This window comes from Gambusia affinis, linkage group LG20 (genome assembly GCF_019740435.1).
Source record: "Gambusia affinis linkage group LG20, SWU_Gaff_1.0, whole genome shotgun sequence".
NCBI lineage: Eukaryota > Metazoa > Chordata > Actinopteri > Cyprinodontiformes > Poeciliidae > Gambusia > Gambusia affinis.
Window position 1 is genome coordinate 23,108,449 of NC_057887.1, and position 23,533 is coordinate 23,131,981.

Sequence of the window (23,533 nt, forward strand, 5' to 3'; positions counted from 1 at the left end):
TAAAAAACATTGGCGTGTTCCCATTTGGCAAATTGATTTTCGTACTTTCCATCATCATCACTTCCTGTCGTCTTCTTTGTCGTTTCCCCCAGTAGTAACATCCGGTTGTGAAAATGTTTCATGGTATTTTTAGCAAAATTAACGGTTTTCTGCAGCCAAAAACTTCACATCATCCTACTGCAAAACTTTTACATGGAAAAATGTTTGTTTTTTCAAAATTGGCTCTTTACAATTAAGCAAATTTATTTTCACACTTTCAATTTCCGCATTAAAAAAACAAACTGCGCCATCATCCTCCTCCCACTTCCTGTCCTCTTGTTTCCATTAGTTTGGCAAAATGAACCAGTTTCTACAGCTGATAAACCTCATCGTAACACAAAACTTATATTTATTACTTTATAAATAAACGAGTCTTTTTCTGTATTTTTAATTTGCCCATTTAAAAAAATCCGCCCACCATTTCCTATTTGTCGTCTTTTCCGCCTGCAGTAACATTCGGTTTCTATTGCAGTTCAGTCAAATAAACAGATTTATGCTGCTGAAAAGATGCACCTCTTCTGAGAGCAAGTACTTTTTACTTCAGCTCATTTATTTTCGTCCCTCAATTTGCTCAATCTTGTGATCAATGGGATCGAAGCTGCAGCAGGAAGCTGAACGTTGCAGATGGGAGCCAGTGGAGCTGAAACCTGAACGTGTTTCCAACAGAAAGTCCAAACTGCCGGGTTTGTGTTGCGTCTTTGCATTGACGACGCCTGAGAGACATCGGCTCGCTTGGCGCCGCTCAGCGCATACAGGAGTGTTTGGATCACCTTGGGCAAGCGCCGCTGTGTGTGTTCACCCCGTTGCCATGGCGCCTGCCGGAGAGTTTGACACAACATCTGCAGCTTATAGTGCCTCATTACTGATGAAATCACTTGAGTGGAAAGTCGTCCTTCGTGGGCTCCAGGTCCTCCTAGAGAGCTTTCCTAAAGGTTAGCCGTGACAACAGAGTACAAAAACATCTGCCTGCAGCTTAATTGCGCCAATGAAACCTTCCCTCCGCTTTCTGATGATGTGAAGTATTTACTGGGGGTTTGGTGGAGCGTCTGTTTGACGTTAGTTCTTGTGGGAAAGGCAGTTCACACCATGTAACGCTCATAAGAGGTTCCAGGCTGCGGAGGAGATGAGCGAATATGGGGAAAAAAGAAGAAAAAGAAAAAAGTTTATCAGGCATTTGGGAATAGTTAGCAGAGATTTCCTCGAGAACGGAGTGAGAAAATGACAGCGGGGTTTGTTCCTAGTGGAAAGTATTCACACCCCTCCAGCGTTTTCACCTTCAGTCCGTTTAATTTGATCCGACTGATGAAGTTTAACTTGATGGACCGGAAGAAAAAACAAGTTACTCTGTTTACCAAACTGTTTCCAAACGTGTTGTTCATTTTAAAGCCCTTTAAAATGAACTTTAACACTCAATTCAAATCTCCCTTCACAGCTCAGTCTGAGATTTCTCCCTTTCACTTGGATTCCCTCCGGTAGAATTTCACCCAGCCAATCAGAGAACAGAAGGAGAATTTGTGAATGATGAAGTCAAATTTTAGAATTGCACTCTCCTTATGTTGTTTATTTATCACAGGGAATTTTATGCATGTGAACAACACTGGAGAGCAAAACGACGATTCTTCTCCTCGCCATCCAAAGCTGCGCCGCTGCGGCGGAACAATCCCTTTAAAATGAAACCTGTTGCTATTATTCATTTAGTGCGGTGAGTCTCAACAAAACTGTAACTGAACTGAAACACATCAAATTCCACAACACATCTACATGTTACGTTTGTCATAGTCAAGCTAGCATAGCTGACCTACTTCCCTCTTCTTCGCTTTTTCTTTCAATTAAAATTATTTTTGGAAGCTGCAGCTCTGAGGAGGAGCTGCGTCTCGAAGGCGGGGCTAGGTCCATCCAGGTGTTTTAACAGCTGAATGGTTGCCATGGAGACTAAAGGATTTCTCAAACCGACAAGAAAGAATCAAAGCAAAACTCCAGGTTTGTGTTTGATGATGGAATAACATTAGAACAAGATGGAAAGATAAAAAAGTATTTTTAAATGTAGTTAGAATGTAACCAGAATACATGAGCATGCCACACTTTTCAGATGTTTTCGTCTAAATAGAAAAATTTGAAATAAAAAAAAACGCCTTGAAGTTCTTCTTCAGTTTTGCTCCATCAAACAAAATCCAGTAAAACAAACTGAAGGTTGTGAAGGGAGGATAGTTTTAGTAAATTAGTGTTTTATTTTTCTCCTGTTTGACCAGAAAACGCTGCAGTTCTTCTCCTCTTCCCGTCATGAGACACTAGTGAGGCTGATTTTGAGTCCGCTGGCTTTGTTTTTGCATATTTGTGCAGCGGCAGAGGCTACACCCAGCCCCAGACATTAATAACACCACCCTGCGTCAGCCACGCTCTCCGTGTCCAAGCAGAAACATCTCCAGCGTCTTTCCGATGAGTTTTACCTTCTGGTAAACTTTCTGTATCGCTGCGTGCAGAGCGGGATGATTTAACCTGTTAATTAATGTCATGTGTTTCTGCCCGGGCTCCTCTGTTTCCCCCGCTCGGCTCGCTGTGCGTAAGGGACCCCGGGCCCCTGCCAGAGTCTTGTGTTTTTTGGCACAAAGCGGAGCATGACGTCAGCAGGCGTGGTAATAACAATGAGAGGCTGTAAATCCTGGACTACACGGTGTTCAGAGTGGGAAAACACGCAGGGCGTGGCCTGTAAAATGTTACAGATCTAACGGCGCGGAGTGAAACCGCGATACCTGAACTGATTTGTTTGAAAGTTTCGTTTGAAAAATGAAAGTGAAAAAAGTGTGAGATGAAACCGCGGCGGAGTTTCCTGTGGGCGCAGAGAGTTTGCGCCGCGCCGCAGCTACATAGGAAATGACTCATAGGAGCTGAACTGCGCAGCGTGGGTGTGTGCGCACTATTAAAACACGGCGCAGACTCCTCCGCATGACTCACTCTGATGCTCGCTTTTCCATGCTGAAAACCAGCACGGATTCCTAATCAGATGAACTTTTGGGAATTGTGTGGCCGACAGCGAGCAGCTCTCCTCCCGCACACACCATGGCTTCAGCCGCAGTTTGCGCACTCATCTGCGGATTTATTCTAGCGGCTTCCACCGGGCTCCACGCGGAGAAAAGTGAGTAAATACATTTGATTTTTTCTCTAGTTTAAAACTTTCCCTTCATGTTTCTGGACGCGTCCCGCCCGGGTTCGGGTCCGGGTTCGGCGGTGTCTGTTCCCCGGACTGGACTGGAACAATCGCGGCTTTGTTTGTTTGTGGGAACCCGGATCAGGCTGGACCCGCCAGCGGAGCCAGATAGCGGCTCCGCTTCCTTTACCAGCTGCATTTCTCACCGGTTCCGCATTCCGATGGGTTGATTTCACCGCAGTGCCCTCTGGCCGCGCCGGACCAGCGCCGCCTGGGTCCATTTTACACAAAGAAACATTTTCACTCCGCTGGACTCCAAACACAGAGGATTGTTCTGCTTTGAAGTTCGGAGATAATCCCAGAGGAAAACATCTCTCAGATTACACTGAGGTCATAAAACCTGGAACAAAAACAGCCCAGAGTTGTTTCTTCATGCTTAAATCTAAACTTTTACTCAGTTTGTTGCAGCTACATCTGGAGATCAGCTGTTGCTGCAACCACCGCCTTCAGTCCGCGACACGCAAACCGGTCAGGAGAAATGATGCAGGACAAGAAGAGTCCGGCGCAAACTCAGACATTTTCCAGAAAAAAGATCGAAAAGTTTAACATTTCTTTTAAAAACTCCGAAATTTTCATATTAATCAAAGAAAGTTTACAGAAAAAATAAGGAATTTTTAGAGTTTGAAAAGTAAAAAAAAGCAAAAAATGTTGAATCTCAGATTTTTGTATTTATTTTTTTTATTTTTTAGAAAAATAGTATGTAGGTTTGAAGTCAAAAATATTCTTATTAATTTTCAGAATATCAAAATACATTTGAAATTTGGAAATTTTTGTGAATTTTTCTAGAAAAATTTATCTCAGTATTATTTTCTATCAAATTTTTATTCTTGAACTGCAGTTCATGGTGGTAGTATCTTTTCATTTAATGAAAAAGTTCAGTACAACTCAAAGTATTTGTCTTTTTACAACCAAACCTTTATAAGTAGATCCACGTTGATCCAGAGATTAAACCTAAATCAGCTTTTATTGAGTTTATTAAACTTGGTTAACTATAGCAAACATTTAGGAAGAAAGAGACTAAAATCTTCTGTCAGCTATGCTAGCTTGACTTTGATAAGCGTAACATGTGGATGTGATGTGGAATTTATTTTTGGTTCATTTAAAATAAATAAATACTGATTCCCTAAACATCAACTCTGACAGATCATCAGTACAGCAGGTGTTTAAATTAGCTAATCTACCACTGCTGTGTTAGCTTAGCTAATAGCAGCTAGCTAATCTACCACTGCTGTGTTAGCTTAGCTAATAGCAGCTAGCTAATCTACCACTGCTGTGTTATCTTAGCTAATAGCAGCTAGCTAATCTACCACCACTGTGTTATCTTAGCTAATAGCAGCTAGCTAATCTACCACTGCTGTGTTATCTTAGCTAATAGCAGCTAGCTAATCTACCACCACTGTGTTAGCTTAGCTAATAGCAGCTAGCTAATCTACCCCCACTGTGTTAGCTTAGCTAATAGCAGCTAGCTAATCTACCACTGCTGTGTTAGCTTAGCTAATAGCAGCTAGCTAATCTATCACTGCTGTGTTAGCTTAGCTAATAGCAGCTAGCTAATCTACCACCACTGTGTTAGCATAGCTAATAGCAGCTAGCTAATCTACCACCGCTGTGTTAGCTTAGCTAATAGCAGCTAGCTAATCTATCACTGCTGTGTTAGCTTAGCTAATAGTAGCTAGCTAATCTACCTCAGTGGTCAGCCTGAAAACATGAAACTGTAACAGACTGAACGTTCTGATCTGTGGGAAATGTTTTGGTGTTTTTTTGGTGTTGAATCCTGAAACATAAAGTGGTCTTGTCTGTTGCTATGGCAACAAGTTGTAACACGGTGGTTTTGATTTTTTTCCAGCCTTATTTCTTCCTGCACTAAATGAATAACACGTTCACCTCCAGGTTTCATTTAGAGGATCCTTCAGATCACCGTGGTTACGGATGGCGTGTAGAAGAATGAGGTTTTTGTCCTCCCTTGTGCAACATTTTGTGTGATGCAATAAAATACAGCTGAGAATAAATTGATTGTATGGATTTCAGGTGAAGCTCCTGGATGGTGTTCACTAGCTAACATTATCATAGCAGGAGATCAGAGGCAGCTTGTTCACGTCGTCTGACATAGCAGCCATTTTGTTTATATATATGTCTTTTGCACATTGGAGAAGAATCTCCATATATTTTCTTTTTGCTGGTCTGCAAGCCGTGCTTCATCCATGACTGGCCTTGCCTACCAAGATGGCGCCAATCGCTTCATGGTGTTTAAACTAGGACCACTAGTCCTGGTCAGACAAGTGGGAACGAAAAGCTCAGCTGCTTTTAAATCCTTTTTTCAGCAGGTTGAGAAAATCAGGATCAGGTTTTTGTTTGATAGGCATCACAGTGGATCTCCCTCTCTTGGTCTCTCTCTGCCTCTCTCTCTCTCTCAGCCTCTCTCTCTCTCTCAGCCTCTCTCTCTCTCCCCCCCTCTCTCTCTCTCCCCCCCTCTCTCTCTCTGCCTCTCTCTCTCTCTCTCTCCCCCCCTCTCTCTCTCTCTCTCCCCTCTCTCTCTCTCTCCCCCTCCCTCCGGTTTGAACAAAGGTCACGCTCCACTTCCTCCCTGTTACCTTTTGAACCCCGAGGCTCTGCGCTCCAGTGGGATGACGTGTGTCTGAATCCTGACTGTTTCTCTCTTTCCCTGAAGCGGTGACTCTCTCTCCCAGTCACCGTTGCTGTGAAGTGACTCGGACTCTGCTGGGTCTCTGGGGGCCTGCGGCTGCGATGGAGGCCAGGGGCCGACATGCCGCTGACATGAGTCTGTGAGCAGGTGGCTCTGGGTTTGCAGCTGAGCTAACAACCAGGCTGTTCTCATGTGGTTCTGGTTTAATGTTCTCCTCTCCTTTGTGACTGATGAGACCAATCAGGTGGATGTAAACATTTCCCCAGGAACGACGCGCTGTGATGGATTTGGCACCGGAAAGTAGAGGATTTAAAAACCTTTCAGGGCGTCAACAGATTTTCAACCTTGGCTTTCGAAACGTTGAATCTGGGATGGTTTTTCTGATGAGCAACAAATGTTTCAGGAAGTGACTCTTCTTTCAATCTTCCCATTTTCTCCTGAGGTGAGAAAGAGAAAAATGTTCATTTGAACCTGAAGTCACAAAATGAATCAGCTCATCTTTTATTGATTGATTGGTTTTGATCTTATTTGTTTATTGATTGGTCTCTGTGACTCTGGTTTTGATTTGACCTTCAGGAGGAAGAGCATCGTCTTCCTCCTCCTGCTGCCTGTAACGCTGCGGTCAGCTTCAGGCTTCTGACTGAGCAGGGTGTGAATACTTTCTGACTGACTTGCTGCTCTGCCGCACACATCAGCTGTCTGTCCAAACCACAAGTTTACATCCTGCAGCGTGATGGAAAGAGAAACCGAGTGAGCCCCTAGTGGAGACGAAAGGAACTGCAGCCAGAGAGAATCTAGAAATCATCTTTGAATCAAACTGCTTAAAGATATTAATTTTGAATTGGAAGAACTTTTCTCTAATCCTAACGAGAATTTTATTCAGATTGTTTTGTTTTGTTTTTATGTATTTACATTTATTTATTAACGATGGAAGCAGAAACTGTTTCTGGTTTGTTGAGAAGTGAAAGCGGCAGCAAAACGTTTCAGAGGAAGAGGTCAGGAAACCGCTCTGCATCATCACCTTCATCATCATCATCACCTTCATCATCACCTTCGTCATCTCAGAGGAATTAAACCTTCACTTCACAGAAAGTCAAAACCTCGTTTCCTGCTTCTTCCTCATTTCAGCAGCTGATTCTTCAGAAACCTGAGAAACGGTTCTGGTTTCATCTGAACCGGATCCGGAGAAACGGAACGAACAGAGTCAAATCCAGAATGTGTTTAGTTTCTGAATGTGTATGTTTGTGTTTCTGCAGGTCAGTGCCTGACCTCAGAGTTCTTCAGCTCAGACCTGGGGGTTTGTGTCCCCTGCACCTCCTGCAAGCAGTACCCCAAAACCCCGTCCTGCAACACATGTGAGCGTCTGTATTCTAGAAAACCGTAGAATATTTAACTTCTGCTTATAAAAGTCACTACAGGCTCCTTTAATCAGAACATTTTAGATATTAAAACGATGTCTTTCACTGTTTTTGTTTTTATGGAACCCCATTCCTGCCATTAATGAAAAAATAAAACTTGTGCTGAATGTCAAAATTATAACTATGAAGCTCAAAAATATGATCTTAAATCTCAAAATTAACTTTGTATCCCATAATTTTGACTTTAAATTTAATAATTTTGACCTTGTATCTCAAAATTATGTTTTAACCTCAAAATTATGGCTGAATGTTAAGACTATAACTTTGTATCTGCAAAAGGTGACTTTTGATCTCATAATTATGAGATTGAAAGTTGATATTATGGCTTTGTGTTGAGCTTTTATTTTTGTTTCATGGCAGTCAGGGCCTTCCGTAGAAGTGTTTAGAGCTATAGAAGCCGCAGGTCGCAGCCGTTACCCTCTGTGTCGCGCTGCAGGTAAACCTCTGGAGGAGACGCCGCACGTCTGGAAGCTGGCGGCCATCACCAGCTTCTCGGTCCTCGGCGTGGTTCTGATCGGCGCCGCTCTGATCATCGGAGTCATGATGCATCGACGCAAATCACACAAACGGCCTCTGAGAGGTAGAACCCGATTTAAAAACTTTTCTCCTCCAGCTTGATGTGGGAAACTTTGAATCTCAGAAATCTGATTTTAATCTCCAAGTTCTGAAACTGAATCAGTTTTTTTCATCAATGAGCTCTGGGAGGTAAAACTGGATTTTTAAAACATTTCTTCTCCTCTTGACAAGTGAATCTGAGACGACAGAGCTGTGACCTTTGACCTTGAAAGATTTTTAAACAAACATGAACAGGGTGTAAAAACTTCCTGCAGTTATCATTTATAATATTGCGATGATTTGAGTTTATTTTCTGATTTGTGCAGAACCCATCGAAGAGACGGCGGGGCCACTTTACCAAGCTTAAACAGCCGAGTAGGTATTAATTATTATTGTTATTATTATTATTAACTGTAATGTTTACACCGTTTTGCACTGTCATCTCTTTACATTGATGGTTCTGAAAGTTCAGAGCTCCTAAAACTTGAATCTTCCTCTGACTTCAGGATGAATTTTAACTGATTTACACAAACAAACCTGATGAAAATTAAATCTGTTTTATATCCTGTCATGAAAAAAGTTTCACTTTGTGCCTGAAACTGTTTGTCACCAGGAGCTGAGATGATAAACTGCTGTGTTCATGAGTCTGTCTGGCAGTTTGAACGTGTTTTTAAAGTGTTTTTAAATCGTGGGGTTCTTGTCTGCAGCCTCATCCAGGGAACCTGAGGAACCTCTGGACGACGGACCGCATACCGAACCCCGGGGCCGCGGCTCCGGCTGCAGACGGACCGATCTTTATTTATTGGACTGAGCTCAGTTCTGAACGGGTCCGGCAGACAGCAGGCGACCCGCTGAGCCTCTGCTCACCTTGTAGGAATAGTAACAACGTTATACACTAGTTTGGTATCTTGTTCAGGAAATGTCTGTCTTTATTTTGCATTAACTGAGACTCCGACCTGGAGGCCCTTGGTGGGTTTCCAGACGTTTGATTCCGTTAAGACTTCAACTCGTGTTCTAGTGTGAACTCTGGCGAGGCGACAACGCAGCGATGCAACGCGACGCATCGGCCTCTTACTGCACACGTGAAGAAGACGTACTGTTCGGCACATTAAGGCCATTTGAATGTAGCGAGCTTTAGGAGAAACGTCCCCAGTACGCACCGGCTGGACTGTCCTCATGCACTCTGGGCCAGGCTTACAAAGGGCTGACAGGCGGTAGCCCAGGGCGCCACATTTAGGGGACACCCCCCCAAAAGGTTTAGTTTTTTTTTTACCTCATATTAAACGCAGGCACTCATTTTGCATGTGGTGTTTTTAAATATTGTTGGTTTTTTATTAATTTGAGCAACACTCAAACATTAACACGATGAAGTTGCGTCTTTTTGGACCAACATGGCGCCCCCTGCCAGATGTTTTTACCCATCCAACCAGCAGTTTGTACCTGCTAATTTGTCAGTGTTTGTTACAGAGCCCCCTGGTGGCCATGGGGATCTTTCTCTTTTGCATTTCCTCTCAGTGTTTTTACTGGTCAGTTAACGTGACATCTCTAGTACTGGAAGTCTTTCTGCTACTTTATGTAAGACTTTTCCATGTATGTTAGCATCTCGTTTGTGACATATCGGGTTTATATCTTTAGGACACAAACGCAGCACAAACGACTGCGCAAAAGTAAAACAGGTCAAACATGGGATTTAAAGGGGCGGTGTTAAAAATGTCCTGTTGTATTTTTCATCATGTTACGATGTTTTCATTCCTTCATGCATGTTTGTGAAATCCTTCAGTCACCATGGCAACCATTTCGCTGTGTAAAACACCTGGGTGGACCTAGCCCCGCCTTCAAGATGCAGCTCCTCCCACAATCAGCTCCTTCAGACTATCCAGCAGCGATTAGCAAACGTCTATTGAGCTCATTATAGGAGCAACGCTGGTAGAAATGTTGTTAAAGGGTTAATAGTGGAGCCATGTTGGGATGACTTCCTGGAGGCGGAGCTTCAGAACCATCATGAGTTTTTAAAGAGACAGAGGGCCAATTTTAAGGTGTTAAATCAGAAATTAAAATTTCTTTTAATGCCATTTTCATTCCAACAGAAGTTAGTTATTTGCATACTAACTTGATGAGGCCATGAAGTAGCACTATGTGGTGAGGAAATGCATAACGCCCCTTTAAATTCCTTTTAAGAGATTAACAGAAACTTTCGTTAAGAGAGAAAGAAATAAAATTACATCCAAAGTAATTATACTATTTTTGAGTTATTTTCATGGAGAAAATCCCTGACATCCCTTAGGGGGCGCTGTATGTTGTAAATTACATCTGTAACAGACTTTTAAAAAATGTTTTTAACTTTTGGTGGGTTTGGGCTCCAAACCGGCCTCCAGCCCAGGGGCCCCTATTCCTGTCAATCCGGCCCTGTTTTCACTGTTACTGCATCTCCTGAGACCAGCAGTTTTTAAAACGAACTTTTCGCTCATTCCAGCGCTGTTGTTCTGTTTTTACTGTTCCTGACGTTCAGAAGAGGCAGGACAGGATGCGTGAAACTCTAGACTCTCAGTCCAAACTGCTAACATGTGTGAATGCTGGGAGGAATTCTGGGAGGAATGCGCTGCGGCGCGGGAATCAACCTTCAGTGTTTGAGTTGGAGCTCCTCCTCGCAACCTGGACGCTTTTCCTCGTGTTTCTGTGACTTTACGCGTCAGAATGGGTTCGTTTGTTCACTTTGATAAAAGATTTTCTATCAGATTGTACCAGACGTGGTTTTTACAAACTGTTGAGCTAACTTCAAGGTAGTTTTTAACTGCGTTGAGGAATCACTTCAAAAGAGTTTTTTTATTTTTTTTAGAAGATGTGTATATTATTTATTTTTTTAAGCGTCTCGCAGCGAATTTCAAAGGGACTCCAGTGAAGGTTTTTAGTGAAATGCTACAGAGTGATAACTAACACGTTGCTTTTATTCTCTGCTTCGTTTCTTCCCTACATGCACTGGCTTCTCCCACTTCAAACCTTTGTGTAGCAAATATATTTTCACAATAAAACTGACAACTTTTGTGGATGTTTGTTGTGTTTTCATTCAGAAATATTGAAACTTTCTCGCTGTTAGGCAGGGATTCGAACCCAGAACCTTCCTGCTGGGCAGAATGACGTGTTTCAGGTGTTTAACTTTCTTCATATTGAATATTCTCTCATAACTTCAGTTTCTGTGAACATGATTGGTTCTAGAGGGGGGCCAGCAGGGGGCCAGAGCCCCCCTGCTACAGAGATAATATTAGACTAATTTCTTATGACACATTCTGGCAAAGCAACTGTTGCTAATCAGTTCCTTGACCAAATTAAATTTTTTATCCTCAATGTTTTACTTTAACAATAAAGTAAGTAAATAATAAAGTCTTTTGTCGCACATCATTTATTAAACAATCATAGGTTTGCCCTTTTTTTTCCCTGTTTTTTATACCCTTTAGAGAAACGTCTAGAATTATAATCATAGGATGAGGTTGAAGCACTGATCACAAGAGTCAAATCATTCACTAAATGTTTTATTTTTATTAGATATTATTTCATTTTTCTCCCACTGAAGAAACATTAAATGAGGTCCGAACAACAATTTAATCTGAATTTACAACCTGCATATAGTAGAATAATAATATTAATATTAATAATAAAGACAGTCATAATGTCCCAACCCAACGCTGACCGGACCGGACCGGACTTCCTGTCTCCAGGACACATTTGTATAAACAGGAAGTCGCATCATGAACCAGAGTGAGTGTTTCTGTTTCCAACGGCAACAGGTTTCTGAGGTATTCCATAAATGAGGTCAGAGGTCATTAAATAGTCACATATATAAAAAACAAATTAACAGTTTAAGAACATTTTTGGTTGAGATCATGTCAAAAAATGTTTAAAACAAGAAGAAAAAAAAACTTTTTCCAATCTTAAAATAAAAGGAGGTCCTGGTGTAAACATCCAGGTTTAATCTCCCATAATGCATCAGGATTCAGCTTTAAAACCGTCTGAAATGGCACAAGAGATAAATCCTTCAGGTTTTCAATGATACTTTTACATCTCTGGAAAAGACGACAGAAAAAGTGAAACTAAAGTTTAAAGGAGAAAATAGTAAAATTCTCTTTAAAATAAATGTCTGACTAATCATCCATTACTTTTGTTTCCCTGGGGAATAATTATGACGCGACACAGAGACGACGTATGGATGAGGAGCCATGTTTTTTCTGGCTCTGTGTATGGAGAGAACTGAAGCTAAAAATGGCAACTCTCCGTCTCCATGGCAACCGTTAGACGATGCATACCTGCTGCATTATCAATATGAGAAGTTTATTACAGATTATTACATTTTTTAAGGATTTTTATGCATCTTCACCAGAAGTCAGGCTGATCATCATCCTCATCATCATCATCATCATCATCCTCATCATCATCTGACTGATGTTTTAAAGGCTACATTATATTTATACAGCAGTCAGAAACCTTTCCAGTAAAATACACACATAATACAGCAACAAATAATCAAATACATCCATTTAGGCAGAAAGTAGGACGGCGAATCAGAGACACTGGAGATGGAAAAAAGGAGCAATTTCACTCCAAAAACAGCAAATATTTTTCAACTTAATCTGAGAAAAAACATGAAAATTTCTCAGTTTGAAAAGTCGAGAAATTTTCTCTAAATTTGTGATTTTTCTCTTGCACATTTGTGAGAACTTTTCTCATTATTTTTCACTCTGCAGAGGCATAAACTGGTTATTAATATGAGTAGAAGTGTTAATATTCTGGTTCTGAATCTCATCCAGACCCAGGAGGTTTTTAGTTGCTCTGAATGTCGTTCTAACAGATAAACAGTTTATAGTTTTAGTTTGGTCCATCAGGACATGAAAAGGTTCAGGTTCAGTCTGCAGGTTTCTGCTGAGTCAGCAAAACTCATCTGGACTCACGCTGGATAAAAACGGAGTTCTGTTACCTGCTAACCGGACCGTCCAGAACCACAACGTCTCTGAACACCAAGGAGCCGTTTCTGAGGAAACACTGGTGATAAATATGAACATAACGGCGTCTGGGTCATAATGACCCAGACGCCGTCGCCGCGGCGCCCCGTGAATCTAAAAACTTTCAGAAGTTTTTTGTATAAAAAATTTTCAACTTTTTCAGCTTACAAATGTTCTTGTTTTTTGTTCTAGAAAATTTGAGTTATTTTTCTGAAATTAAGATTAATCTAAAATTTCTCAGTGTTTTGGCACAAATGTAGTTTTTTGTATGTATCTAAACATACGATCAAAAACATGTTTCCATTCTGAACGGTCAGATCACTGGATCTGCTCTGTAATGCAAAACATCAGCCATCTTGTTCTACCGCTCCAAGTGCCACATCCAAGATGGCGGCGGAATCCTCATCCTGTCATCGTGTTTGATGATGTCACAGGAAGGCCTCCAGGTCGCTGCTCGGCGGCGCGGCGCTCTGGTGCAGCTTCTGATGGTGCCTCAGGTTGGACTTGCTGGAAAAGGTTTTCCCGCAGCGCTGGCAGTCGAACGGCTTCTCCTTGGTGTGGATGCGGCGGTGGCAGACGAGCTGCGTGGAGACGCGGAACGCCTTGCCACAGGTCAGGCACTGGTAGCGCCGGGGCTCGGTGTGGATGCGGCGGTGGTTCTTCAGCGCCATCAGGTTGGAGAACTCCTTGCGGCAGACGGTGCAGGAGAAGCGACCCGTCTTGTGGCTGTTCTTGTGGTTGAGCAGCGACCCGGCGTGGCGGTAGGCGCGGCCACAGTGCTCACACACGTGGCTCTTGTCCTCGCTCTGCGGATCATCGTCGGTAACGCGGCTCTCCGCGGCGCGGCGCTCTGACCCGGCGGCGGCCGGCTTCCTGCCATGAGCCGCCATGTGGCTCTGCAGGTGCGCCGCCAGGCAGAAAGTTTTGCCGCATTCGGAGCAGGACTGGCGGCGGATCTGGGCGTGCAGCTGCAGGCCGACGGCGTCGGGAAACGTCTGCAGGCAGGAGCTGCATTGGTGCAGCACAGCAACGTGGGACTTCTTGTGGTTGAGCAGCGATCCGGCGTGGCGGTACGAGCGCCAACACAGGTCACACCTGCATCACAAACACTCAGACTGGAACCAGCCGATGACTCAAACACAAAATCTCCCAACCAATTTTATCCATTTATTTAGAGCTGCAATGTGTAACTTTTATAAAAAATATACATTTATTACATGTTAGTTGAATTTGTCATCATGTGCCTGAAAAATACATAAAAATGTGTCAGATCTGAGTGGTAACTAGTTAAAGGTAACTAGTTACATTTACCTGAGTAAGTTTTTTTTAAATAATGTACTTTTAGGAATATTCCTAAACTGTAGTTTTTATTTTTACTTCAGTCATTTTATTATAAAGTATTTCTGCTCCTACTTGAGTAAAATTTCTGGATTTTCTCTCCATTCTGAATTAAAACAGAATGGTTTCTGTTTTAACCAGAAACTCAAACACAGCTGCAGGTTTTCTTAAAGTTTCATCAGTTTTTTATTGAAAGAAACTGATTTGGAACAATTTTCTTTTGTTTGATTTTATTATTTTTCGTGTTACTTTTATAAATTGTTGTCATTTTTGTCCTCCTAATTCCAAACTTTCCACTTAACTTTGCATTTTAATCTTTAAGACTAAGTCATTTTAGACATTAAATGATTGATTATTTGATCAGTTCCTCAGTGCTTCAATAGATTTTCTACCAAAAACTTTTTTACTGTTGAGTGAAAACATGTAAAGTTATTTTATTCTTAGTTGAGTCAGGTTTTACTCCTTTTCATCTCTATGGTTTTCACAGTTTTTATGTTTGTGGATAAATATCTCATGAACTGACCTGAAGCACTTCTGTCCTGTCTCTTCCTGGACTGCAGGGGGCGCTGTGACCTCCTGACCCCTGAAGCAGCGCTGCCTCTTCAGCCCGGTCTGGCCCTGGAAGCTCGGCGCCGGTCCGTGGAGCCGCTGGTGGTTCTGCAGGACGCTGGCGCGGCGGAAGGCCTTCCCGCACGCCTCACACGTGTACTTCCTGTTCCTGTGGATGCGGGCGTGGCCGCGCAGTGCAGCGCGGTTGGTGAAGCGCTTGGCGCAGACGGTGCAGCTGAACTCGCCCGTCTGGTGCGTCCTCTTGTGGTTGAGCAGCGAGCCGGCATGGCGGTAGCTGCGGGGGCAAAGGTCGCACCTAAACGGCCGCTCCTCTTCCTCGCAGGAGGGCGCCGCCTGCTGGTTGGAGGACTTCCTGCATCTGAGACCTGTCCGGCCAGCGGCGGCGTTCGGTCTGAGCGCAGCGCAGACATGCGCCAGCAGTTGCGCCGGGCCCCTGAAGCCTCTGCCGCAGCGCTGGCACAGGAGCCTCTTGGCCAGGTGAATCCTCAGGTGGTTGCTCAAGGCCAGCTGGTTGCAGTAAACGTTGCTGCAGACGCTGCAGGAAAACTCGCCCGTCTGATGGGACTTCCTGTGGTTGGCCAGACTCCCGGCGTGGCGGTACGTCCGGCCGCACTGGTCGCAGGAGAACGGCCGCTCCTCGCCGTCCGGTGCTGCCGCCTGCCGCCACCTTCCCTCTGGCCGGACAACCTGGACCGGATCGCTCAGATCCTGGGCTTTGGCTCGGTTCTGTTTGTGTTTTCTCAGATGGTTCAGCAGCTGCTTCTGGAGCTTGAAGGCTTTTCCACATTCCTGACAGGCAAACCTGCAGAAACAAACACAAAACTTCACAGTTCATCACCACAAACCTCAACCTTACATTACAAAAACATTGAAAAGTTCATTATTTAAAGGGGCAGTGTCATTAAAATAGACTTTATCTTTCCATCATGTTGTAATGTTATTGATTCTTTATGCCTTTCTGAGAAATCACTTAATCTCCATGGCAACCATTCAGCTGCAAAATGCCTGGGTGGAACTAGCCCCACCTCCAAGGCGCAGCTCCTCCCCCACTCATTTATATCTATCTATCTCAATAGATATATATATCATATATCTATATATGATCAGTCAGTCAGAAGCAGCCAATCAGAGCCAGGAGGAGGGTCTAAGCGCTGTCAATCACTCTTCTACTTATCCCTTGATCTTTGCTACACTGCAGTACAGCTACAAATGCTAAGGCTAGTTAGCATGGACACATGATGGCAGATTAACAATTTCTTAACACATTTATCAGCATGTACACAAGAATGATTGACAGCACTAAGACCCTCCTCCTGGCTCTGATTGGCTGTTTTGGTCGACTGCATTAGCAGCTCAGTCAGATTGATCTTTTCTCAGATTATCTGTTTCTGATTATTAGACAATTTTAACAAACAAGGAAAAAATATATTTTATAAAAATCACGTCCTGCAGCTTTAAATGAAAAATCTATAGCATGCATCACTTTCTTATCTGATTAACTGTCAGAGTAATCAATCTATGAATCAATACGTTGTTGATGCACCGACCTCTTGAGGTCAAAGTGTGACCTCTGGTGGTTCTTCAGCGCCAGCAGGTTGTAGAAGCGTTTCTGGCACACGGAGCATCTGAACACGCCCGTTTTATGGGACTTTTTGTGGTTGAGCAGCGAGCCGGCGTGGCGGTACGACCTCCCACACTGATCACAGCGATGCTGGCGCTCCACGCCGCCACCACCACCGGGCCTCAGTTCCTCCTCCTCTGTGACCTCGGTGACCTTAACTTCCTGCTTGGCTGCGCAGTCGTGGCTGCTGAGGTGGCTGTAGCTGCTGCAGGAGACGCCGCAGCTGCTGCAGATCAGCATCTCTCCTGACTCTGGTTGTGTGGGGTCGGCGCCCTGCGGAGCGCCGTCGGACCGGGTGTGGCCCCTCAGGTGGCTCCTGAGGGCCGCCATGCTGCTGTAGCTGATCCCGCACACTGAGCACTGATAATCATCGTCCTCGTCGGGATCTTCATCTTCTCTGGTACTGTTCCCATGGCAACCCTGCTCAAAATAGTTGAACTCTGTTGCTTCCGGGCTTTGGGCGTCCCTGGGGTCAAAGGTTAAGTTGTAGGGCCGGTCAGCAGGTGTGTGTTGGTGCAGCAGGATGCAGTTGTGGGATTTGACCCCGGCTACGTCTGCAAACGTCTCGCCGCAGTCCGCGCACATGTGTGCCGCCATGGCAACCTGGGAGCAGAAACCCTGAGTGGAGAACGTTTCGCCGCGGTTGTTGTCGGCGGCCATGTTTTCCTGGTCTGATCCGAACCCGGTCTGGTTCTGCTGGCTCACAGGCTCCGGGCAGAGCCAGCTGTGCTCTGCGGGCGGCCGGGAAGATGGTCGCCGCGGCCGGGAAGATGGCCGCCGCGGTCGGTGGAGGCGTAGGTGGCTCCTGAGGGCGGCCAGGTGGGGGTACTGCTTCCTGCAGACGGCGCAGCGGAACGCGCCCACCTGGTGGGAGCGCCGGTGGTTAATCAGGCTCCCTGAGTGACGGTAGCTCTTCCCACATGTGTGACACCTGAAGGGTCTCTCATCCGGATCTGGAGCGGACATTTCTTCTTCTACAGTGCTCTGTGAGGCACCGATTACCGCGGCATCTGTTGCATCCTGACCGTCAAATCCACTCAGATCAAAGTTCTGTAGAACCTCTGCAGCGGACGGACTGAAGCCGGACTCCGGCAGGGAAACATCGGGCTCAAGCGAAGACTTGTGCAGCCGGATGTGTTCCTGGAATTCCCTATTTCCAGGAAAAAACTCCTGGCACAGGAGGCAGAAATTCTCCGGAGTGTCCTGTTTCTGATTATGGAATAGGTCCGGTTCTGACCCAGTAGCTGCACTCTGATCCATCTTGCCTCGCGTCCTGTGGGTCCTCTGGTGGCTGTAGAGGGCGGCCATGTTGCCACACAACTTAAAGCAGACGGTGCATTCAAACACGCCCAGCTGGTGGCTCTTCTTGTGATTGGTCAGGCTGCGTTGGTGGATGTAAGACTTCCCACACTGGTCGCATTGAAAGGGTCTCTTTGGCACCACGCTGCAGCGCTCCGGCTGCAACGTGAGGATCGCAGTGATGTCTGCATCCTCGTTACGTTCAGGCTGCTGGTCGCATTCGCTGTCCTGTGTGGATCTGCAGGGCAGATGAACCGTCTGGTGCGTCTGCAGCTGCGCCGCCAGACGAAAACATTTCCCACAGTCGGCACAGGAGTACTTCCTAAGCGAGGCGTGGCTGCGCAGGTGGTTCTTCATGGCCGAGGCGTTCCAGTTTTCTTTCCCACAGATGGAGCACAGGAACGAACCCACTTCATGAGTCCGTCTGTGATTGGTCAGGCTGCCGGCGTGTCTGTAGCCACGCCCACATTCGTTGCATTTGAATTTGCGGTCGTCCTCTAGTGGATGATGAGCGTCCATGCGCTGCAGCAGGCTGGACATGTTGGGACGCCGTCTCCAGTAAGAAATCCCAGTCCTGCCTGTGACACCGCAGCCCAGCACGCAACCGTCGCATTAGTTCTGCAATTTATTTCCTGTGACAGGAATCCAGATCCTTCTGCAGGATCCAGGAACCATTTCACACAACATCGCAAGAAGAAATCTGGAAAAGAGAGTTAGATGATTACTGACCAACAGAAGAAACAAATCAGACAAATATTAAACTAAGAAACTGTTTAGTTATAAAAAAAACACCTTATGATGAAGATTTTATGTCACTGAGTTGTTTTGTAGCTCTTAATGTGGACAATAAAACGTTTTTTTCTACAAATGAAAACAAATTACTACTCCTTTTTTATTTTATTGTTCTAATGAATACTTAAACCTTAAGATGAATATTTTATGTCAGTGTTCTGCATCTTGTTAATCACTGAAATCACTTCGAGGCAAAATGACAAGTAGTTTTCATCAACTAAAAATAAACAAAACTAGAATGTACCTTTCACCTTTTTTATTCCATTTATTTAGATCGTATATATATATATATATATATATATATATATATATATATATATATATATATATATATATATATATATATATATATATATATATATATATATATATATATATATATATATATATATATATATATATATATATATATATATATATATATATTAAGCTTTGATGCCATTGAATTGTTTTCTATGTTGTTAATCAGTAGGGGAAAATAATTAGAATTTTGAGGGAAAAAAAGTCCGAATGCATTTTTTATGGCCCTAATCCTGTTCCGTACCTATATAAACCTACATCATAATCAATTTAACGTCCCTTTTAAACTTAGTGGGATTTACTTAAAGGTTAACATGTCTGCACCTGTCTTACAAACTGGACCAATAACCAGAAAACAGCGACTATCTACAATTTAATATGTTTGCCGAGAGTAAAACAGTATTACAGTAAAGTCAGTGTTGGACACCAGTCAACAAGTCAACTGTAACTGAGCAGTTAGAAAAGGATCGCGGCCCCCAGTTAGCTAAACAAACATCCGTCCTTCAATAAAATACAGGCTTCACAACAAAGAACGTATTTAAGGTTAAATACCTGGAGATGTTTTTAATGTCTGCACGAATCTTCACTTATATTGTTTGTTTTTAACCTATTTTTTTTATATAAACGACAAACCCTTTTATCAAACTGGCCATTCTTCTTCCATCCACATCGCTCTGGTTGCTAGGAAACAGGAAATGTGTAGCAGCGAAATGCTTCCGTCTTAGCAGCACCGAGCTAAGTGGGCTAATAATTGTTTATTTAGCAAGGCAAACACTTGGCAACCCTGATATTTAGACAAATGAAATAAATGAATAAATAAATACGTCACATTAAAGTGTTAAACATTATAGGAAGTAACGGAAATTATTTATTTTAGCTGTCTGAGACGCCTACATTAAATAGCTGACGTTGACAGCGATGCTACCGTGCAGACGTAAGAATATAAATATTACTATATTAATTAAAAATATTTTTTTATTTTGGAAGTGGTTATATTATTTTTCTCTTATTTTAATAGTTAAACATTAAACACATTATTGATGCACGCTCTCTGGCTCGTTGCTGTCGTCATCAGGGTCCTAGTGCCGACGCGACACCACCTCCAGTAAACAGCGTCTCTCGTAGTTAAAGCTACCGTCTCTACGGGACTCAGTCTGCCGACAGTTTATGAACCGATTCCGGTAAGAACCGATCGTTTTTGTTTTAAAGAACGCTTTGGGGAAAGGTTGGTGGATTTAGCGGCGTCCGTTCCTGAGATCTGCGGTCTGATTTGAGCAACCAGCGGTCCTAAAGCCAGCCATTTTGAGTCAACATGAATAGCCTGACAGCTAGCTGCGGCGGATACATACATGTCGTGTCCCGCACGTCGCGACCCCATCCCGCTGACATGGAGGGTTTAATCAGAAGCTCAGTCTGTTGCAGTGACAGCCGTGTCCGCACAGCTGTCACTGCAGCGACTTCCTCTGTCATCAAAGCGGTTAGCTTATTGTCCCTGAGGTCCTAATGCCAGCCATTTTGAGAATAAATGACAGCATCCCCACATATTTCTTAGATTATGTGCTACTTTTTCTGCTACAGGATGTTCTATTTGCAGTTTCAACTCATCTGATCAACATTAATTCTTCTATTTCCTGTTATAGTTATTTTATACTTACTGCAAATCTGTTTTTAATTTGATCTGCTTTTAGAAATAAAAAATGGCCTCCCCTCAGCCTGGCAGCCCACCTCCTGCAGAGCAGTTTACCCCCCCAGAGAAGGATGATGACAGCAAAGAAGAAGAGGCGGTGAGGGATCAGCCCGTTAAAAAACGCAGCAGAGGCAGACCTCCAAAAGCCAAACCCAGCTTCAAATGCTCCACATGCACAGAGACTTTCAAAAGCATGTCAGCTCTGCAGAGCCACAAGCTGGCAGCGCATGCAACGCAGCAGCAGCAGCAGCAGCATGCATGTTCTGAATGTACCAAAACGTTTTCTAGCAAAGCTCAGCTCTCCAAGCATGAACGCACCCACTCCTCCCAGCGGCCCTTCCAGTGTCCGGATTGCCACAAGGCGTACAAGACGATCACGGAGCTGCGCAACCACAGCCGCTCCCATACCGGGGAGAAACCCTTCGTGTGCCCTGAGTGTGGGAAAGCCTTCATGCAGGCTATCTGCCTGCGGATCCACACGACGCAACACAGCGGTGAGCGACCATACTCGTGCCCCCAGTGCAACAAGAGCTATCCCACCCTGTCCAAGCTGAAGGTCCACGAGCGCTCCCACACTGGAGAGAAGCCATACTTCTGCGCCGAATGCGGGAAGAGCTTTGCAGACCCCTCTGTGTTCAGGAAGCACAAACGGAACCATCAGGGCCACCGTCCGTATGCCTGTGAGGAGTGTGGGAAGACGTACACGGAGCTGAAGGACCTGAAGAACCACGAGCGTTCCCACACCGGCGAGAAGCCGTTCCTTTGCTCCGACTGCGGCAAGGCCTTCTCCCGCTCGTCGTCGCTGGCGTGTCACCAGCGAATCCACTCCCAGAACAAGCCCTACCAGTGTGAGCAGTGTGGGAAAGGTTTCACGCAGCTGTCCTCCTACCAGTCCCACCTGCGCACGCACTCTGGGGAGAAACCCTTCCTCTGCCCCCAGTGCGGCAAGATGTTTTCCGACCCGTCCAGCTTCCGGCGGCACCAGCGCGCCCACATGGGCTTCAAGCCATACCCCTGCGACAAATGCTCCAAGCGCTTCCGGCAGCCGGCTGACCTGGCCGTGCATGAACGCGTCCACTCCGGGGAGCGGCCGTACAAGTGTCAGAGCTGCGACAAGGCCTTTGTGGCATCCTGGGACCTGCGGCGCCACATGCTGGTGCACACCGGGCTCCGCCCCTTCTCCTGTACCGAGTGCGACAAGTCGTTCACTGAGCGCTCCAGCCTCAACAAGCACCGGCGGGTTCATTCCGGAGAGAGACCCTTCAAATGCGAGGAGTGCCTGAAGTCGTTTGTGGTCTCCTCGAGTCTGCGGAAGCACGAAAGGACTCACCTGGCGGAGCAGCCGGAAGATTCAGCCTCCACCTCCACTACCGGCTTCACACCCCACACCACGCTGCCACAGTTCTCATGCTCCCTCTGCGACGCCACCTTCGCCTCCTGGGACGAGGTTCAGGCCCACGAGGCGCTCCACCCGGCTGACCCCTCTGCGCTGCACGTCTGCCGAACCTGCAGTGCACAATTTGGCCAGCTGGGGGAGCTGGAGGAACATGCCAAGCAGCACAAAAAGCTGCATGTCTGCGACAGCTGCGGGAAGGGCTTCCAGAACCGATCGGGGCTGCGGAAGCACCAGAAGATCCACTCGGCCAGCAAACCGCACCGCTGCCCGCACTGCGGGAAGGCCTTCCTGTTTGCCGCGTACTTGCGCAAGCACCTGCGGACTCACCCTGCGGTGGCAGCGGCGTCCGCAGTCCCAGCTGTGGATGAGATCATTCACACAGACCCGCTTCCCTCGCCCCCGCCGGCCTCGACCTCTGACCCCGGCGCCATGTCGCTGACCGTACCTGTGAGCTCCTTCCACAACCTCCCAGATTACCTGGTCAAAGATGAAGGACTTTAATCTTTTAAAAAATAACCAGCATTGTATAAAAAAACAACACAAAAACAAACAAACAAAAATATTGTTGGTGTGACTTATTAGGGCTTGATCGTTCTTATGATTTCTAACCAATATGATGTAAAAAATATTTTATAATCTCTGATATAATCTCCTACATGTGCTCATGTTTTAACCTGTTCATAAAATCATTTCTCCTGCAGACGTCAGAAACTAAACAAATAAACCAACTGTTTGTCTCTACTCACCTTGAATAATTTGCATTCATTAAACGTGCTTTAAATCCATTTTTAACCATTTTATTATTTTTAGTTGTAGTGGAAAAATGTTCACTGTGAAACTTTTATATCAATAAAAAATATTTTTTTTCCTCTTAAACTTGTTTTTTTTTTTTCTTAATCTTTGTGAAATAATCTTAATTTTTCAGTTTGGGTTCAACATTTGGTGACTTTACTGTGAAGTTCTAAAGTATTCACACCCCTGGGAGATTTATATTTAAAGTAATTTAATTTCACTTCTGTATATTTTTATAAAATATCTCCAAAGAACTCTACCTCTGCAGAGACATTTAGAAAAGTAAATCATCGTAATCAAACCTGGTTGTTTTGGTTTAGTAAATGATTTTTATTGGAAATTAATTATTGTCATCTCAACAGTCAGACGCTTCTTCTAACAACTGAACAGCTTTCTGCATGTTTCTAATGTATGGAGCTAAATTGGGGCCATAAAATTTGTTCCAAGAGGAAAAAAGAAAAATAAAACTTAAATCTTCTTTCCAGTTTCAAAAAGTTTTTTCAGAAAAATTTTTTTCTTCAGTTTCAAATCTTTTATTATTCTGTCTGAAACTTTTTTTTCTCGCAGTTTAAAAATAAATTTTCAGTTTCAAATCTTGTTTTCAGTTTCGATTTCTTTTCCTTGTGTACAAACTTTATGGCCCCATTTTAGCTCCATACTATTGGCATTTTGATATTTTCCCTCTTTGAGGTTGGAAGGCCTCTTTACCATCACCCTAATCTTCAGCTTCCTGCTCTGATTCTGTTGGCCGATCCAAACGTTAACATCACCTCCAAGCAGATAAAATATGTTAGTAAGTTTAAAAAATAACCTCCAGTCTGAATCTGCTGGATGTGAATAATTTCAGGTTTAACTGTTTGGCATGAAGCATAAAAAAGTGCAGATT

The 23,533-nt window shown here is 44.4% G+C and overlaps 3 protein-coding genes across 7 annotated transcripts; 2 read left to right on the forward strand and 1 right to left on the reverse strand.

The window, feature by feature from the left end:
• Positions 1-1,974: 1,974 nt before the first annotated feature.
• On the forward strand, positions 1,975-10,902 carry LOC122822792. Of its 2 annotated transcripts, none has more exons than XM_044101722.1 (5): positions 1,975-3,172; positions 7,145-7,243; positions 7,743-7,886; positions 8,188-8,240; positions 8,569-10,902. In XM_044101722.1, exons 1-4 carry the CDS (start codon positions 3,097-3,099, stop codon positions 8,226-8,228), a joined length of 360 nt encoding a protein of 119 aa, XP_043957657.1. In that variant the 5' UTR covers positions 1,975-3,096; the 3' UTR covers positions 8,229-8,240; positions 8,569-10,902. The 2 variants fall into 2 exon arrangements, with proteins under 2 accessions (XP_043957657.1, XP_043957656.1); XM_044101721.1 differs by having other exon boundaries at positions 1,978-3,172; positions 8,188-8,236.
• znf646 (zinc finger protein 646) lies at positions 5,836-20,374 on the reverse strand. Of its 4 annotated transcripts, none has more exons than XM_044101700.1 (4): positions 20,122-20,374; positions 16,308-18,380; positions 14,714-15,562; positions 5,836-6,325 (listed from the first exon to the last, which is right to left on the reverse strand). In XM_044101700.1, the coding sequence occupies exons 2-4, from the start codon at positions 18,218-18,220 to the stop codon at positions 6,307-6,309; spliced, it is 2,781 nt and encodes a 926-aa protein (XP_043957635.1). In that variant the 5' UTR covers positions 18,221-18,380; positions 20,122-20,374; the 3' UTR covers positions 5,836-6,306. The 4 variants fall into 4 exon arrangements, with proteins under 4 accessions (XP_043957635.1, XP_043957633.1, XP_043957632.1 ...); XM_044101698.1 differs by lacking the exon at positions 5,836-6,325 and adding an exon at positions 11,373-13,947 and having other exon boundaries at positions 20,122-20,370; XM_044101697.1 differs by lacking the exons at positions 5,836-6,325; positions 20,122-20,374 and adding exons at positions 11,376-13,947; positions 19,325-19,622.
• Positions 19,818-23,141, forward strand: znf668 (zinc finger protein 668). Its single transcript, XM_044101711.1, has 2 exons — positions 19,818-19,953; positions 20,461-23,141. The coding sequence occupies exon 2, from the start codon at positions 20,470-20,472 to the stop codon at positions 22,354-22,356; it is 1,887 nt and encodes a 628-aa protein (XP_043957646.1). The 5' UTR covers positions 19,818-19,953; positions 20,461-20,469; the 3' UTR covers positions 22,357-23,141.
• The last annotated feature ends 392 nt before the right edge of the window (positions 23,142-23,533 follow it).

What these genes read in the sequence shown, in the direction of transcription:
- znf668 (XM_044101711.1), top strand. Translation starts at nt 20,470, where the DNA reads ATGGCCTCCCCTCAGCCTGGCAGCCCACCTCCTGCAGAGCAGTTTACC.
- LOC122822792 (XM_044101722.1), top strand. Translation starts at nt 3,097, where the DNA reads ATGGCTTCAGCCGCAGTTTGCGCACTCATCTGCGGATTTATTCTAGCG. An exon ending in AACCCCGTCCTGCAACACAT is followed by an intron (nt 7,244 to 7,742) that starts GTGAGCGTCTGT and finishes GTCGCGCTGCAG; the next exon opens with GTAAACCTCTGGAGGAGACG. An exon ending in ACACAAACGGCCTCTGAGAG is followed by an intron (nt 7,887 to 8,187) that starts GTAGAACCCGAT and finishes TGATTTGTGCAG; the next exon opens with AACCCATCGAAGAGACGGCG.
- znf646 (XM_044101698.1), bottom strand. Translation starts at nt 18,220, where the DNA reads ATGTCCAGCCTGCTGCAGCGCATGGACGCTCATCATCCACTAGAGGAC. An exon ending in TCACACTTTGACCTCAAGAG is followed by an intron (nt 15,563 to 16,307) that starts GTCGGTGCATCA and finishes TTGTTTCTGCAG; the next exon opens with GTTTGCCTGTCAGGAATGTG. An exon ending in ACAGGACAGAAGTGCTTCAG is followed by an intron (nt 13,948 to 14,713) that starts GTCAGTTCATGA and finishes TTTGTGATGCAG; the next exon opens with GTGTGACCTGTGTTGGCGCT.